General features: G+C 42.3%; 1 protein-coding gene across 1 annotated transcript; it reads left to right on the top strand.

Moving 5' to 3' along the window:
* The first annotated feature begins 5,177 nt into the window (after positions 1-5,177).
* Positions 5,178-15,207, top strand: PLPP6 (phospholipid phosphatase 6). Its single transcript, XM_014060487.2, has 3 exons — positions 5,178-5,261; positions 10,518-10,956; positions 14,419-15,207. The coding sequence occupies exons 2-3, from the start codon at positions 10,539-10,541 to the stop codon at positions 14,784-14,786; spliced, it is 786 nt and encodes a 261-aa protein (XP_013915962.2). The 5' UTR covers positions 5,178-5,261; positions 10,518-10,538; the 3' UTR covers positions 14,787-15,207.
* Positions 15,208-16,150: the final 943 nt, after the last annotated feature.

Below are 16,150 nucleotides of genomic sequence, written 5' to 3'. Positions count from 1 at the left end.
AATCTCCATCTGGGCTTCCGGTTGACATCAGGGCAAGAACAGTTGGAAGATAGCGGGCTCCGCTGAGCCTTGCAAAATCCAGCCAGTAACCGCTGTCAGGAGACCCTACAGGGTCATAGCTACCTTGTAGGGTGGTGAAGGAAAGAGAGACGGTTCACTGACCATGAGGAACTTGCAATTTCCTCGTTAGGTCCAAAGAAAGCTCTCCCAAATGGTAGCAGGGATCATGGCCGTTTTTGGCAGTCACAAAGCTGGGACAACAAGGACTGTAAGATTTATGCTGGAGCAGTTCATGGACAGAGCATTGAAACTGGGAGAGATAATTACCAACTTTTACTCTAAAGACCTGATTAGATAGATAGATAGATAGATAGATAGATAGATAGATAGATAGATAGATAGATAGATTAGAGAGAGAGAGAGAGAGAGAGAGAGAGAGAGAGAGAGAGAGAGAGAGAGAGAGAGAGAGAGAGAGAGAGAGAGAAAGAAAGAAAGAAAGAAAGAAAGAAAGAAAGAAAGAAAGAAAGAAAGAAAGAAAGAAAGAAAGAAAGAAAGAAAGAATTCTTTATTGGTCAAGTGTGATTGGACAGACAAGGAATTTGTCTTTGGTGCCTATGCTCTCAGTGTACATAAAAAGAAAAGATACATTCGTCAAGAATCATAAGGTACAACACTTAATGATAGTCATTAGTACAAATGAGCAATCAACTGTACTAGGCAACAATCAATATAAATCGTAAGGATACAAGCAACAAAGTTACACTCACACAGTCGTAAGTGGGAGTGCAAAGCATTTCTAGTCTGCTTTCGAGTTGCCATGGGCAGCAAGGGAAGAGCACATTTCACGCATACCTTCTTCCCGGGCTGAAACTCAGATTACCAAAGCCGGCTTGTGAGGCATGGATTTCTACAGCCCACAAGAGTGCCTCATTGGAGAATGTGATTTATGACACAGACTGAGAGGAGGGGGAAAACAGGGTCAAAGTTGAGCCATAAATTACGTGCGGCAGAGTTGACCGCACTTGAGAAGATGCCAACATGCTACTCCTAATAACTGTTTTTCTATTGAAACTTGCCTTGAGACTCATGAGTTAATTAGGGCATCTGTCAGAACCTTGACAGGGAGGAGAGGGGGGGTAGGAACAATGAGAAGATTAATAGTAATGCAGACTTATTGAATAGTTTGACAGTGTTGAGGGAATTATTTATTTAGCAGAGTGATGGTGTTCCGGAAAAAAACCTGTTCTTGCATCTAGTTGTTCTGGTATGCAGTGCTCTGTAGTGTCGTTTTAAGGATAGGAGTTGAAACAAGTTATGTCCAGGATGTGAGGGGTCTATAAATACTTTCATAGCCCTCTTTTTGACTCGTGCAGTATACAGGTCCTCAATGGAAGGAAGGTTGATAGTAATTGTTTATTTTTTTGCAGTTTTAATTATCCTCTGAAGTCTGTGTCTGTATTGTTGGGTTGCAGAACCAAACCAGAAAGTTATAGAGGTGCAGATGACAGACTCAATAATTCCTCTGTAGAACTGTATCAGCAACTCCTTGGGCAGTTTGGATTTTCTGAGTTGGCACAGAGAGAACAATCTTTGTTGTGCTTTTTTGATGACATTTTTGATGTTAGGTGTCCATTTTAGGTCTTGAGGTATGATAGAACCTAGAAATGGGGAGGTCTTTGCTGTTGATACTGTGTTGTATAGTATTGTAAGAGGTGGTAGTATGGGAGGATTTCTCCTAAAGTCTATGGTTTTGAATGTGTTAAGCGGTGATTACCATATTTTTGGAGTATAAGATGCACCAAGGGTTTGAAAAGGCAAATGAAAAAAAAAGTTTTTGTACTCTGCAAACCTCCGCAAAATGGCCCGTTTTTCACAAAAACGGGCCCATTTTTCACAAAAACGGGGCCATTTTTTTTAAAAAGGGGCATGAATAGTCCTTAGGAGGCTTGTAGAGTGTTCCTAGGGGGGTGGGGGAATGAGCAAAATCAGACCATTTTTTTGCAAAAATAGGCTCATTTTTTGTCAAAAAAGGGCATTAGGAAGCTTATAGAGTGCTCCTGGGGGCTGGGGAGGGCAGAAATGAGCAAAAATCGGGTTGTTTTTTTGCTCAATTTTGCCCCCACCCCGCCCCCAGGAGCTCTCTGAAAGCTTCCTACAAGTTATGCATGGGCATTTGGGTGAAGGGGTGGAGTTTCAGGAGGCAAAAAAGTGCTTTATTCAGTGTATAAGACGCACCCAGATTTTCAGCCTCTTTTTTTTTTTAGGGAAAAAGGTGCGTCTTATACTCCAAAAAATACGAAGAGTACATGGAAAGAAAAAAAAACTTAAAATCAAGAGGCAAAAGAAGCCCAAGGGAAGCTTTAAACAAAAGCTTAAACAATTTGAAAGGTGATTTTTGGGGACTGTCTTGTTTATTTCTTTCTAAAATCCCTGAATTTATCAGATAATCAGCTGTTTTTGACAGACTGTTTAAGGTTGGATTTGGGAATAAGACAGCCATCTAGTGGAAGAAGAGAAATACTACAGCACTATAGCTTCAGTATATCCCATGAAAGTGAATACACATAAAGTCTAATACACAGAATAGAAGTTACAACATCTGGAAGACACCTGACCTTGGCTTTAGGTTAGAAGATGATTTGGATAATTTAAGAATACTTAATGAGGTTTTTTTTCTCCTTCTGAAAATTTATAAAAGGGAACTAACATGCAAATAACTAAATTTTATTAAAATTGGCTATTAGATTATGGATCTGAAAGATTGGAGAAATCTAGTGGATTAATTTGGATTTGGACTATTAATGTTATTTAACAGAACATTCTATGAGACAAAAGAAGAAAGGTGATAAAAGAAAAGAGAAAAGAAAGTAAGTTAAATACTTTAAAATTTGGACAATTGGGAAGATATATAATTGGAAAACTATAAAGCTGTAAATTACTAAAGAATTTTAAAGCTTATAAATTTAGGGGGTTTGGAGGTATAATTACAGGATTGACAAAATTTTATTAAGCAGGAGTTTTTAAATATCAAGATGTTGGAGCCATAGAAATATACTAGATATTGTATTAAATTGTTATAAAATGGATCTACAGGGGAAAATAGAGGCATATGAAGAAATACTCTTGATTTTAAAAAGTGTGTGAATTTATAAAGAACAATAAGGAGGCAAGGGGATTGTTTAAAGACACAGAAATGAATGTATGTCACTCAACAATTGGAGGGAAAGAGCAACATGATATTCAGGAAATAGATAAGAAATTAGAAGAAGCAGTAGAAGGGAAAAATCAAAGTCTTGTTGATGGGTGTTCAAATAACACAGCAGAAAGAGACAAAGGGCACCCAAAAGGGAATGTTCAGTAGGCACAAATATATCAAAAATACCTGCAAGATTCCAAGAGAGAGAGGTAAAAGGCTGACTAAAAAGTCAATAAATGATGTAATTTTAAAAAAGATTAAGGGAAGATGTGGATAATGAGAAAATATATTAATAAAATGGAAAAATACAAATAGGGAAAATAGTAGTATATATATTAACAGATAACACAACTTATAATTAAAATAAATTAAGCTTAGTAGATGAAAATTTAGAATTAATTAATCTAATTGTATTATCAACATTAATAACGTGTTAAAGTATATTGTGAATTTAAAATATTACGGATTAGAAATTGTGCGGATTTTGAGATACACTCCCGGGATTGATTAAATATTGTTAATATTTGGCTTTGCCTTACACATTTGGAATATTGAAGTTATGGTGGAATAATGTAATTCTTAAAATATTAAATAACAGTAATTTAGTAAAGATTCCCCTCGCACATATGTGCTAGTCGTTCCCGACTCTAGGGGGTAGAGTTCATCTCCATTACAAAGCTGAAGAGCCAGTGCTGTCCTAAGACGTCTCCGTAGTCATGTGACCAGTATGACTAAATGCTGAAGGCGCACGGAACGCTTTTACCTTCCCACCAAAGGTGGTGCCTATTTTTTTACTTGCATTTTTACATGCTTTCGAACGGCTAGGTTGGCAGAAGCTGGGACAAGTAATGGGAGCTCACTCCATTACGCAGCGCTAGGGATTTGTACCGCTGAACTGCTGACCTTTCTGATCGACAAGCTCAGCATCTTAGCCACTGAGCTACTACGTCCCTAGTAATTTAGTAGGGGATAACAAATAACATGGCACAAAGAAATGTTACCTATGTTTCAATGAATTAATGGGAAAAATGATAAAGAATTATAAAGAGAGAATAGTATTGTTGAAGTTGGAAGATTAGGATTACACATACTTATTTGTATTATTATTGTTAGCACTGTTTAAAAAAGATTTGACCCAGTCAATACACTGTTCACAAAATATGTATGGTGTGAAAAGACAACTGCAAATAAAACATATTTTTTAGCAACAACAATTACTAATGGATTTTGGATTAGACTCAAAGATCAATACTTGGTTCTGCACCAGTTCAAAACCAGTCAAGCTATGCATAATCACAGAATTGCAGGGCTGTAAGAAAGCTTGGAAGGTCTTCTAGACCTTTGAAAACCAATTTTATTTTTTTTAAATGTTTTCTTTAATTCTATCTGTTTATCAGCTGTATCTCAAAGTACATGGCTTATAAGATAGGTTAAACTTACAAGATGTTACCAGATACTTTCTGACTTTGGGCTACCACAAAAACATGACTGCCCTATCCTGTGAAGGGTTTTTTGAGGGGGAAGTGATGTATAAGTGAATTCAAAACATTATAATTTCTAAGCACTTCCTTCAAAATCCTTAAAAGAAAATATTTCCTGCCAGCACAGGGCAACGCAGGTACCGCTGTGAACACAGTGATTATACGTGTTCAACCATAGCTATCAATATTCTCTTCTATCGGTACAATGATGCGCGCACTGGGTATAGGTAAAAGGTTTCCCCTGTCCAGTCTGTCGTGCTCCAGGGGACGATCCTCATCTTCGTTTCTTAGCCGAGGGAGCCAGTGTTGTTTTTAAAACGTACAGCATTTTTTTTTTACTGTGATTACAACGCCCGTAAATTCTGTTTTTGAAATCTTCGCATATCCGCCGCTTTGAAGGAAGCCAAAATCAAATGATCAAACACTTAAAAACACCGCACAGCCACAAGGAAGTAGTTGGATGTGCATGCCTTCTCACGTCTCCTACGCGTCCTATTCCGTCATCCCAGCACCCCGTCCGGGCGTGGCTTGTTCTGGTGCACAAGTGGAAGAGGAGGCGACTGCGCCGAGTTAAAGGCCGCTCGGTAATGTGGGGCAAAAACGGCTGGAGGGGGCCGATAATGGGCGGGCGTTGGCAGCAGTCACATGGCGGCGGCGGCGGCGCCTTAGCAGGGCGGTGGGTTTGGAAGATGTTGCATGGCGAGTTCGTACAGGGCGACCGCTGAGCCACGAGAGACATGCGGGCCCTGCAGACCTTGGTCAGGCGAGAAAAGGAGCCGCTGGGAAATGCGATCTGATGCTTTCTTCCCCCTTGTTATCCACGGGATGTGCGTGGTGCTAACCCTAAATCGACCATACTCGAAGACTCCCAAGTTCTCTGTTCCCTATAGGCCGAGCTGTTTTCTATAATATGCATTAATTGTAATTAAGCTGTTAAATAAAGATCTTTACGTTAGTAATTGACATTTAATATTAATTAATTAGAAATTAATAATTAGCAAAAGTGTTTTCATAGTATCATGTAACGTATTTAGGGATCAATTCAAACATGCAAAAAACGGGTGTACATGTGGATTGTGTATGGCCATCTGGGTTCAATTCCAAGTGGGGGAAAAGGCACTGGAAACATCCAGACTGCTTGGAAGGATGGTTTAATGCAGTGTTTCTCAACCTTGGCAACTTGAAGACGTCTGGACTTCAACTCCCAGAATTCCCCAGCCAGCATTCGCTGGCTGGGGAATTCTGGGAGTTGAAGTCCAGACGTCTTCAAGTTGCCAAGGTTGAGAAACACTGGTTTAATGTAAACAGGACCACATGGGGTTTTTGCAGCCTGGGCACAATGGGCATATATATGAGAGGGAGAGAGAGGGAGGTGTATCATCTCTTGGGCCCAGCCTTGGAGCTTCCTGTTCCTGTGAAAGAAATGTATTCTGATTGGTTGTTGGACTCCCATGTGAGTCAGCCAGGGGTAACTAGGTTGCCTTGAGTCCCAGGCTTGGTCAATCTTGCTGGGTGATGTAATCTCCCCAGGTGGTGAGATGGGTAGAGGGCTAATCCTATTATGTCCTGAGGGTCATGTCTTAATCCCATCACCCTGGAGCTGAAGGGGAGCAGCTTTGTCTTTAAAACATGTTTCTCCTTTTCTCATCCAGGGAAATATAATATTCTGCCCTTTTAATATTTCCTAAAATATTTCATTCTTCTAGGAGAGGGGTGGGTGCTAACTATCTTCATTACCAATAAATACTAGTCTGGACCATGTGGCAATTTAAATACACGCACACAGCCAGTGAGAGTTTAAATATATTATCCCCTAAAAATATGAATCAGCATCTTCCCCCCCCCCCCTTGCCTGTCATCTCTTTCTGAGCTGTCACCAGGCACTACACATAGTTTGAAACGATATGGCCCAAAGTCACCCAGCTGGCTTTCATGCAGTCTCCACTAAACCAAACTAGCTCTTAATTACCCCAACTTCTGTTGGATGACAAATTCTGTCAAACAAGATGTTATAAAACCTAATTGGTCTTGCTGATAACTTTCCTTTAAATGGGAAGGAAGGAAGGAGAGGATCAGTTGTCTTTGACTCAATAGCAATCTAGGAACAACTTTGCGAAGCAAGTGGAAATAGCAGAAACACTGGGCCAATATGATAGCATTTTTAATTTTAAGGGAAAACAAAAATGTATAATTATCAAACACATTTTAAGGACTTGTTAAAATAGAAGATTTTAATATATTTAGAGCAATGACGAGTAGGATTCTATAGCACAAAAATCTAATGGGCAAACAAGTTCAAATTTTCTGAGAATTTTGAATATTGAAGCATAATTGTGAATTACTTCATTAGGAAAAAATAATGGAGGACAGCAGAAATAGACCATGTAAAAAGCTTAGTAAACATCTAAAAACAAAAAAGGACAAATAAAACAAAGAGAAAAGTCACAAATAGGAATACAAATGAGCAGCCTGTAACTATTGGAGTGATGCCAAGAAGGTAATGGCCAGAATCATAATATTAGCAAAGAATGCATGCAATGACAAAATAGTATATTTAGATAAATTCCGAATAAAATGGGGAAAAAATCAATATGCTCTTCAGTGGGTTTTTTTGTTACTGGCTTGTATAAATAGATGGTATAAATGTCTATCAAATGTGCAGTTGACATACATTTGGATGAAATAAATAGAGTAATACTGAAAAAGGCAGAAATAAAACAGTAATGAAATGAATATAAGGCAGAGTGTAATGTGGCTTCAAAACAAATACAATTTTGAGCTGCATCAATTGAAATATAATTATCAAACAGGGGAAGCGGTTCTTTTCCCTTTGTTAGAGTTTATCTCAAGTGTTGTGTCCAGTTTGGGGTAACATACGTTAAAGAAAGATTCAGAGGCAGGTTCAGAAAAAAGCAGTGAGAATGATGTAGAGATTGGAAACTACAGTATATCCTATGTAGATAAATTAAAGGAGCTTGGTATTTGATCATGAGAAAAAGTCACAAAAGTGTATGTACAGGTAGTCCTTCCTAAATAATTGTAATTCGGACCCGAATTCCATCACTAAGTGAGATGATCATAAAGTGTGAAGTCATTTGACCATGCTGCCTAGCAATGACATTTCCAGCAGTCCCCAATTGCAGAGACCATGAAAGTCATCAAACAAGGACCTCATATGACTGCAGCAGGGGTGGGTTTCAACCGGTTCGCGGCGGTCCCTGCAAACTGGTTGGTCGGCGAACCCGGAAGTAAGTAACTTCCGGGAACGGCGAAGGGTCCACCTGCCCGCCCGCGCTCCTTACCCGGTTTTGACGATTCTGCACTTCCATGCATGTGCAGGACGCATACAGCGCCTGTGCGATCCTCCAGGAGCAGCTGGAGCATCGCACAGACGCTAGTACGCATGCGTGCGCCGCGCACGTGCACGAGGACACCACCGGCCCCGTTCCAACCAAACCGGTTGGAACGGGGCGAGAAACCCACCCCTGGACTGCAGCTTCTGACTTCCTGCTGGTTTCCCAATTGACTTTGCTTGTCAGAAGCTAAAAGGGAAGGTTGCAAATTGTCATCATGTGACTGTGGGACATTGCAACAATCAGAAATCTAGGCTGGCTACTAGGCTGAGCGAGGGACAGGAGGCGCCAATAGAGGTGTTAACACATCCAATTGGCCACGAGACTGCGATGAAGATGAAGCCACGCCTCTGTGCTCCACCCTTGATTTCCAGTTCATCTCAGTCTGGCCAAAAAACAAGACATAAATAATTTTTCTCCTGATTAATATCCTCTACTGGTACCTCTACTGTACACTTTTCCTCCCCTCCCCCTCATTCCCGGGGTCATTCAGAAGCTAGTCAGGGAACAGACAGAGCTGATCCTGGTGGTATCATATTGGCTGCAGAGGGCCTAGTTTGCAGATCTCATGACCCTGTTGGTCCAGCCTCCTTGGCAGATTATGGAGAGGGAGATAGAGTTGCACCAGGGGAGGTTAGTTCACCCGGAGCCACACTGGCTGCGGGAGCACCTGAGAGGGGTTCATTTGTCAGCACGCGTGATTAGGACCATAGAGGCCTCACACAGACAATCCACCACAAGGATCTATGACTCCACATGGTTTTCCTTCGTGACTGGTACCAGGCTGCCCAGGTGGTGCCCACAAGGGCCTCAGTTCCACAGGTACTAGACTTCGTCCAAGATGGGTTGGATAGGGGGCTTTCCCTAAGCACAGTGTGTTGGCAGCTGGCTGCCCTGGCTATTGTTCTTCCAGGCGAAGGTTCTGTTTCCCTCACCCAATTACCCAATGTTAAGAGGTTTATTTGGGGGGTCTCCAACTTATGCCTTCCCATGGTCCATAGGTTTCCCACATGGAACCTCCCTACTGTGTTACGGGCCCTCATGGCTGAACCCTTTGAGCCAGTGAGGACAGTTAGCCTGAAGCTCCTAACTCTTAAGGTGGTGTTTTTACTGGCTTTCACATCGGCTAGACGAGTGTCAGAATTGGGGGCACTTTCCTCCAGGGACAATTTGTGCGTGTTCCACAGCAACAGGGTTGTGTTGAGGTTATATCCGATTTTTATGCCAAAGATGAGTTCCATCGTTCCCAGGAGGTTATACTTCCGGACTTCTGTCTGGATCCGGTTAGGGAATGGGAACAGCAGTGGCACCGGTTGGATGTTCGGCGGGCCCTGCATATATATTTGAAGCGGATGGCCTCCTTCCAGAGGTCACAGGTGCTATTTCTATCCTTCCAACCTTCATCGCTGGGTAAGAGGGTTATGTCTACCACCATTAGTCGGTGGATCTACTTGGTTCTTGCCCTGGCATAAGAGGCCCAGAAGTTGCCTGTGCCAGCCGGTATTATGGCACATTCAACGAGCATGGCCACTTCGGCAGCTTGGGCCTCGCACGTTCCAATAGGCGAAATTTGCAGAGCAGCAACGTGGGCCTCACCATCGCTGTTTATTCGGCAGTACAGGTTGGATGCGTTCACATCGGCTGATGCTGCATTCGGGAGTAGGGTGCTACAGCAAGTCATTGCAGATCAGTAATTTTCCCGCCCATGGGACTTAGCTTTGGCAGGTCCCTCTATTGGAGCCTTCTGTTCCTCGCTCCGGAAAATGGCAGTTGGTCTTACCTGAACTGCTATTTTTGGGGCTGGGGCAGGAGGCTCTAATGCCCGCCCTAGGTTAGTTAGTCTAGCTGTGGTGGAGGGAGTTCTCCTTTGTGCCTTGTTTTCAGGTCTCGAGGGAGCTCACTTCGATAAACTGGAAATCAAGGGTGGAGCACAGAGGCGTGGCTTCATCTTCATCCCAGTCTCATGGCCAATTGGTCGTGTTAATACCTCTACTGGAGCCTCCTGTCCCAGCCCCAAAAATAGCAATTCAGGTAAGACCAACTGCCATTTCATGATCATATGATTGTGGAGGTGCTGAAATGGCCAGAACATTGAGGACCATTCTCAGATACTATTTGTTCAGCTCCTTTGCAAATTTGAATGGTTGCTGAATGAGTGATCGTTAATTGAGGACCACCTGTAATGGAGCTGTCCATATACTTGAAAGGATGTCATTTTCATTTCTATAGGTCACAGAATAATGAATTTAAATTATAAGAAGGCAGATACCAATTGCACTGAATGTCAAATACCCTTTGCTAATAGTAAGAGCAGTTCAACGATTACAGTGTGTGGGCTTTGGGTGAATTCAAGAGGATGCATAGTTTGGATTCCTATATGGAGCACATGGCTGGGCTTGATGGCCTACATAGCCTCTTCCATCTGTATGATTCTAGGTATAGAAACATGTGGTTTGATGCAACAAACTTTTTCTTTTTGTTCCACAGATAAGCTGTATCAGCATCATCATGCCAAGTCCTAGGAACAGTCCAAAGAGCATACGTGAGAGACGGGCTTATGACAGTAGGCTAGAGTTCTTGTCATTGACAAATCAGAAAGGCCCAATATCCCCAGAAAATGCGTCTCATCATAAAGACTCTCCTACTAGTACTGGCACTCAACAGGCTTTACCTGAAGAGGACTGTATGAAGCTCAACCCTTCTTTCTGGAGTATTGCCCTGCATTCTCTTTTGGCTGTTGATTTGTGGGCCTCTAAACTACTGGGTGTATGTGCTGGAGAGAATTCCCCATGGGGCAGTGTCCGTCCTCTCATGATGGTCATAGAGGTGTCAGGACATGGAATTCCTTGGCTAACTGGTACACTGTATGGGCTTTACAGAAGTGGCAGCTCAGCAGGTCGTGAGGTGCTGCTCAATCTACTCTTTGGTAAGAGTCTTCTTTGCCTTACCCAGTGGAGGTTTTGTTCCTTATACCGCATTTTTCGGAGTATAAGATGCACCAGAGTATAAGACGCACCAGGTTTTTGAAGAGGTAAATAAAAAATAGGTTTTTGCCCTGCCTGGCTCCCAGGAGCACTCTGCAGGCATCCCAAACCACCTACATGCCCTGTTTTTTTGTGAAAAATGGGGCATGCAGAGAGTTTGGGAGGCCTGCAAAGTGCTTCTGGAGGCCGGGGAGGACAAAAATGCAACTCGCTTACTCAAAGAGTAAGGCTTTTATCAATCTCAAATCCATCTACCCCTCTCACAGCAGGGCAGGACCAAACATGCTTTATTTTTTTCTCCTTCCCTCGGACTGGCGGTGACGGTGAGCTGCTTGGCCCAAGGAGCAGCAGTCAGCTCACTTCTTCTCTTCAGCGAAGAGGAAAAGACATGTGGGAGCTGCTGAATGGCTGCTGCTGTGCTTGGCTGGGAACAGCCCATTGGATGAGGAGGGGTGGGGATCCCTTCCATTTGGATTAATGGTTCCTCGCAGCTACCGTATCTCTTTGCTGCATGACAGATCCAGAGAGATTGGGGGGGGGGGATTTTGGCTAGTGAAAGAAGCACGGGATGGAAAGGAAACTTCGGAATATAGGAGCGCTGTATTCCTGGAGCCTGGCAGCTGCCACATTCCGAAGTTTCCTTTCCATCCCGTGCTTCTTTCACTAGCCAAAATCCCAATGAAGCCAATAGCTTTTTCTGGAGAGAAAGTGGAGATCTAGGGTCCTGAGAAAAGTCTTCATGCAGAGGAAATTGATCCTCTCCACCCCCACCCCCAGTCTCTCCGCATCTGTCATGCAGCAAAGAGATACGGTAGATGGGCACAGTAGCAGCAGTAGCAATAAGCACTGCATGACAGATTGGGGGGATTGCAGCGCCCCCTTCACCAGCCCTTTCTCGGGCGGTTCCGGATGGCAGAGCGCACAATAACAGTGTTTTCAGGTGGCAGCATGGTGATCTCACTGCCTGGAACCATCTGAGAAGGGACAGGTGAAGCGGGAGCTGTGTGAGAAGTGTAAGGCAAGGTTGCTCGCTGCTCAGCCTCCCCCTTCTCCAGACAATCCAGTTAGAGGGCGGTCAGCTTCTGCTCCTGGCCAGGGAGATGGATCTGGCCAGGAGGAATGCAAGGCCCATTTTTTCAATCGGGGAGGAAAATTAGCATTTCAGGCGGCGAGCGGTTCCAGGCTGCAGGGATCACCCGGTGCCTGAAATGCTCTTTTTCCTCCCCAATTGCAAAAATGGGGCTTGTATTCCTCCTGGCCAGATCCATCTCCCTGGCCAGGAGCAGAAGCTGACTGCCCTCTAACTGGATTGTCTGGAGAAGGGGGAGTTTTAAGAAGCAAGCCACCTTGTCTTATGCCATGCCTCCTGTGCAGTGCCCACTTCACCTCCCCCTTTCCAGATGACCCAGGCGGCTACATTCGGAGTATAAGACGCACCCAGATTTTCACCCTCTCTTTGTGTGTGTGGGGGGGTTGCGTCTTACACTCCGAAAAAATATGGTATTTGTTATTTCTTTCTCTTGTGATGATTGGCCCAAGATGTGAATAATATCACAGAGAACTGATAGAGAAAAGAATAATATTTTCACCTTCTTATCCTTCGATTTTCTTTGTAGATAGTTTCCATAATAGTGGAAATTCTTTTATATGGACATGATACAGTGCTGTTCTCCCAGATTCAAATTGGTTTAAAAACAGCATTGTGTGCTTTGGCTGAACTCTGTAATGGAGAAGCCTTAGGAATTAATTAAAATAAAACTAAAGTACTGCTGTTTACAAAATGCCCTAAAACGCATATAATCATTCAATAGAGCAGGTCAAGTAATTTAAGTACCTTAAAATTGTATTTTGTGTCATAATATGCAAGTTACACATGAAATATGTGATACACAAAGCTCAAAGAATTATCACAGCCCTCCAAATATTCTTCTTTGCCAAAGGGCCATTGTATGCTCGGTGAGTACATTCAACCCAAATAATACAATTATTATTTGGTGCATATATAGGCCCTAACAAGTACTTTACAAAGATACATATTAAGTTCCCCAGATCCTGTTCCAAATCCTGTGTTGTTTTTCAATTGTGATCTTCCATCATGGTACCAACAATAAAGTTGAATGTAGTTGCCTGGATATATATTTTCAGATATTGAACTAAACCGCTTTACCTCCTCTAAATCCTCAGGTCCTTAGTGATAAGTTTGTTTACTTCTGGGCCATGGTATAAAAAACCTGGAACTTTGGAGTTTTCCCTTAACCTGTGTGCATATGCTAGGACAAGAATATACAGTAAAGATAGCAATAGAACCTCTTCACACTTGAAGACATCCTTAACTACTGTGGAAATGTATGCCATTAATAAAATCTTTGCTATTTTATTCTGACCTTTTTAACTTTTGAAAGGCCATTAAAAGATTGGAATGTGTTTCAAATACACATTCATTCAGTGGGAAATGGTGGCTGAGGGGCCAAACCACAAAGTTAGCAGGGACTATGCAGGCGTCTGGGTTTTGATAAGACCCAGCACATTCTCTGTCTAGACATAATGACAATCCAGAAGTACCTGGACAAATGAGCATTGTGGTGAAGTGGACCAGAGGTGGGTTCCTACCAGTTTGCACCTATTCGGTAGAACCGGTTCGTCAAATCTACCGAACCAGTTAGAAGAGGTTCCACCAGTGGATCCGGAAAGCAGGCCAAACCTACAGAAGAGGTTCCAAAAATTTTTGAAACCCACCACTGGTCCTTGGATATGATTATTCTACACTATCATGCTCCTATTTATAAAACTCAGTGCGTCTGTGAAAGGTAAGGATGACTACTGCGTTTGTGGTGCAATCAGAACATTGCGTGTGTTGAAGTTGTTTTAACGCAAACCAAAGATGCCTTTTAAAAAACAAGTTTACATCATATTCTTATGCATGCCAGTGCTGTGTGTGAGGTAATTTAAGGTGGTTCTGACAAGTGTCGTTGGCATCTTCATATCCGGTCACATGGGCCACAAGCCACTCCCATCCGGTCACATGGGCGGCAAGCCACTCCCACAAAGGAGGCCACACCCACAGAGTAGGTTCGAACAGTTTTTGAAACCCACCACTGAAGTGGACCTAGATATGGAAATATGCATAAAGTTCCTGGGTCAGAATATTGAGAAGTATAATTTCTCAGGTATGGAAATCCATCGTTATTTTATGATCGTAAGCCTACAGCGCTGCTGCAAAAGTCACACTGAACCTTGTTAATTGAATAGACTTCCCTTAAACCTAAAATAATGTAATTTGAACATTTCTACATCTGAAAAGTGAATTCACGGGCAACATTGTTATTTGTTAGTTTTAAAGCTTTGTCATTTGTAGTGTTTCTCTTGAAAATATCTGAAAGTTGTTTCTCTGCCTTATCTCACAGCTCTGATTCTTGATCTAGTTTTGGTGGCAGCAGTAAAAGGACTGGTGAAACGAAGACGCCCAGTCCACAACAAGATGGATATGTTTGCCACTCTCTCTGTGGATAAATATTCCTTTCCTTCAGGCCATGCGACCAGAGCCGCCATGGTGTGCAGATTTATACTACATCATCTTGTACTTGCAATCCCTCTGAGAGTGCTGGTTATACTTTGGACCTTCATAGTGGGAATCTCTAGGGTGATGCTCGGCAGACATAATGTAACAGATGTGGTCTTTGGGCTAAGCATGGGCTACATGCAATATAATTTGGTGGAATATTTCTGGTTGTCACCTGTAAATGCTCCTGTCCTCTTTGTCTTGTGGAACTGATGGTTCTTGAGGGAAGAGGAACATTTGTCTTAGTGTAAACATTTGTGATACTTCATCTGATCATCAAAATTAAATGAATAGAGCCAAGATTTTCACAATATGTGCGATCTAACATAAAGTTTGCTCTGGAAGGCTTAATTCAGAAAAATAAAGGCTTGCCAGGCAGCAGATTCTCTTGCATGATTTTATGCAGTATTGAGGACATTGATACATAAAATGTATTTAAAAAATGGACCAATAAATGTAAGTTGGAGCATGCCATTTAGGCGGATTATTTATTGTCGAATCTTCTCACTTATGCTACACGTTGTTTAATCGTGATTTGTGGGTTTATTCCTTGGCTGGACTATGAATCAACACATAAAAACAACACAAACCTATACTTTGGGATGACAGAACATTGAAACTGCTTTTGAACAGATCAGCCACTCGTGTCCCCTTATTTTTTACAGGATTTGTGATTAGGCTAGAAATAATTGCGTGAATTAGTAAAATGAGTCTGCTTGTAGCACAATAAGACACAAAAATAATGATATAAAATGATAAACGCTATTGTCAAACTCATTCCATAAATGGTATGTATTCCAATTAGCACTGATAGTTTTTGATATTCAAATAATAGCATTTATTGTAATTTCAGCTATTCTGACATATAAGTTGATTAGTTCTTTTCTGCAGAGTTTAAAATTTTGCTTTATAAATCATATCAATTTTGTAATATATAGTCATGTGAAAAAGAAAGTGCGCCCTCTTTGAGTTCTATGGTTTTACCTTTCAGGACATTGTAAAAATCCTGTAAAACACAGTAGACATCACAGTAAAACACCATGTCATCATTTTTTTACAAAGAGAAAGCCAACATGGAGAAGCCATGTGTGAAACACTAAGTATTTGTATTTGTATTTAATGGATTTATAGGCCGCCCAATCCCGGAGGACTCCGGGCGGCTTACAGAAAAGAAGTAAATTATAAAAAATAAAGAATTAAAAAGACAAAGAAAACAGATTAAAACCTCACCATGCACCCAATCTGGTCGGGGCTGGACCTCAGTAATGAGGTCAACAGCCCCCGGCCTGCCAGAATAGCCAGGTTTTGACAGCCTTTCGGAAGGCCATGAGAGAGGGCAGGATCCGGATCTCGGGGGGTAGTTCATTCCATAGGGTCGGAGCGGCTACAGAGAAGGCCCTCTTCCGGGGAGCCGCCAGCCGACATTGCCTGAAGAAGACCTGCCCTGTGCAATCTTACCGGCCGTTGGCACCTGAAGAAGACCCGCCCTGTGCGATCTTACCGGCCGTTGGGAGGTATGCGGCAGTAGGCGGTCTTGCAGGTACACCTTGTAAATGAATAGCATGTAGCACCAATAA

This window comes from Thamnophis sirtalis, unplaced genomic scaffold (genome assembly GCF_051295495.1).
Source record: "Thamnophis sirtalis isolate CommonGarterSnake01/CBP01778 unplaced genomic scaffold, rThaSir2_p1.2 scaffold_12, whole genome shotgun sequence".
Lineage (NCBI taxonomy): Eukaryota > Metazoa > Chordata > Lepidosauria > Squamata > Natricidae > Thamnophis > Thamnophis sirtalis.
Note: the sequence above shows the minus strand (reverse complement) of the source record. Positions and strands in the feature narration are given on the sequence as shown.

What these genes read in the sequence shown, in the direction of transcription:
- PLPP6 (XM_014060487.2), top strand. Translation starts at nt 10,539, where the DNA reads ATGCCAAGTCCTAGGAACAGTCCAAAGAGCATACGTGAGAGACGGGCT. An exon ending in GCTGCTCAATCTACTCTTTG is followed by an intron (nt 10,957 to 14,418) that starts GTAAGAGTCTTC and finishes CTTATCTCACAG; the next exon opens with CTCTGATTCTTGATCTAGTT.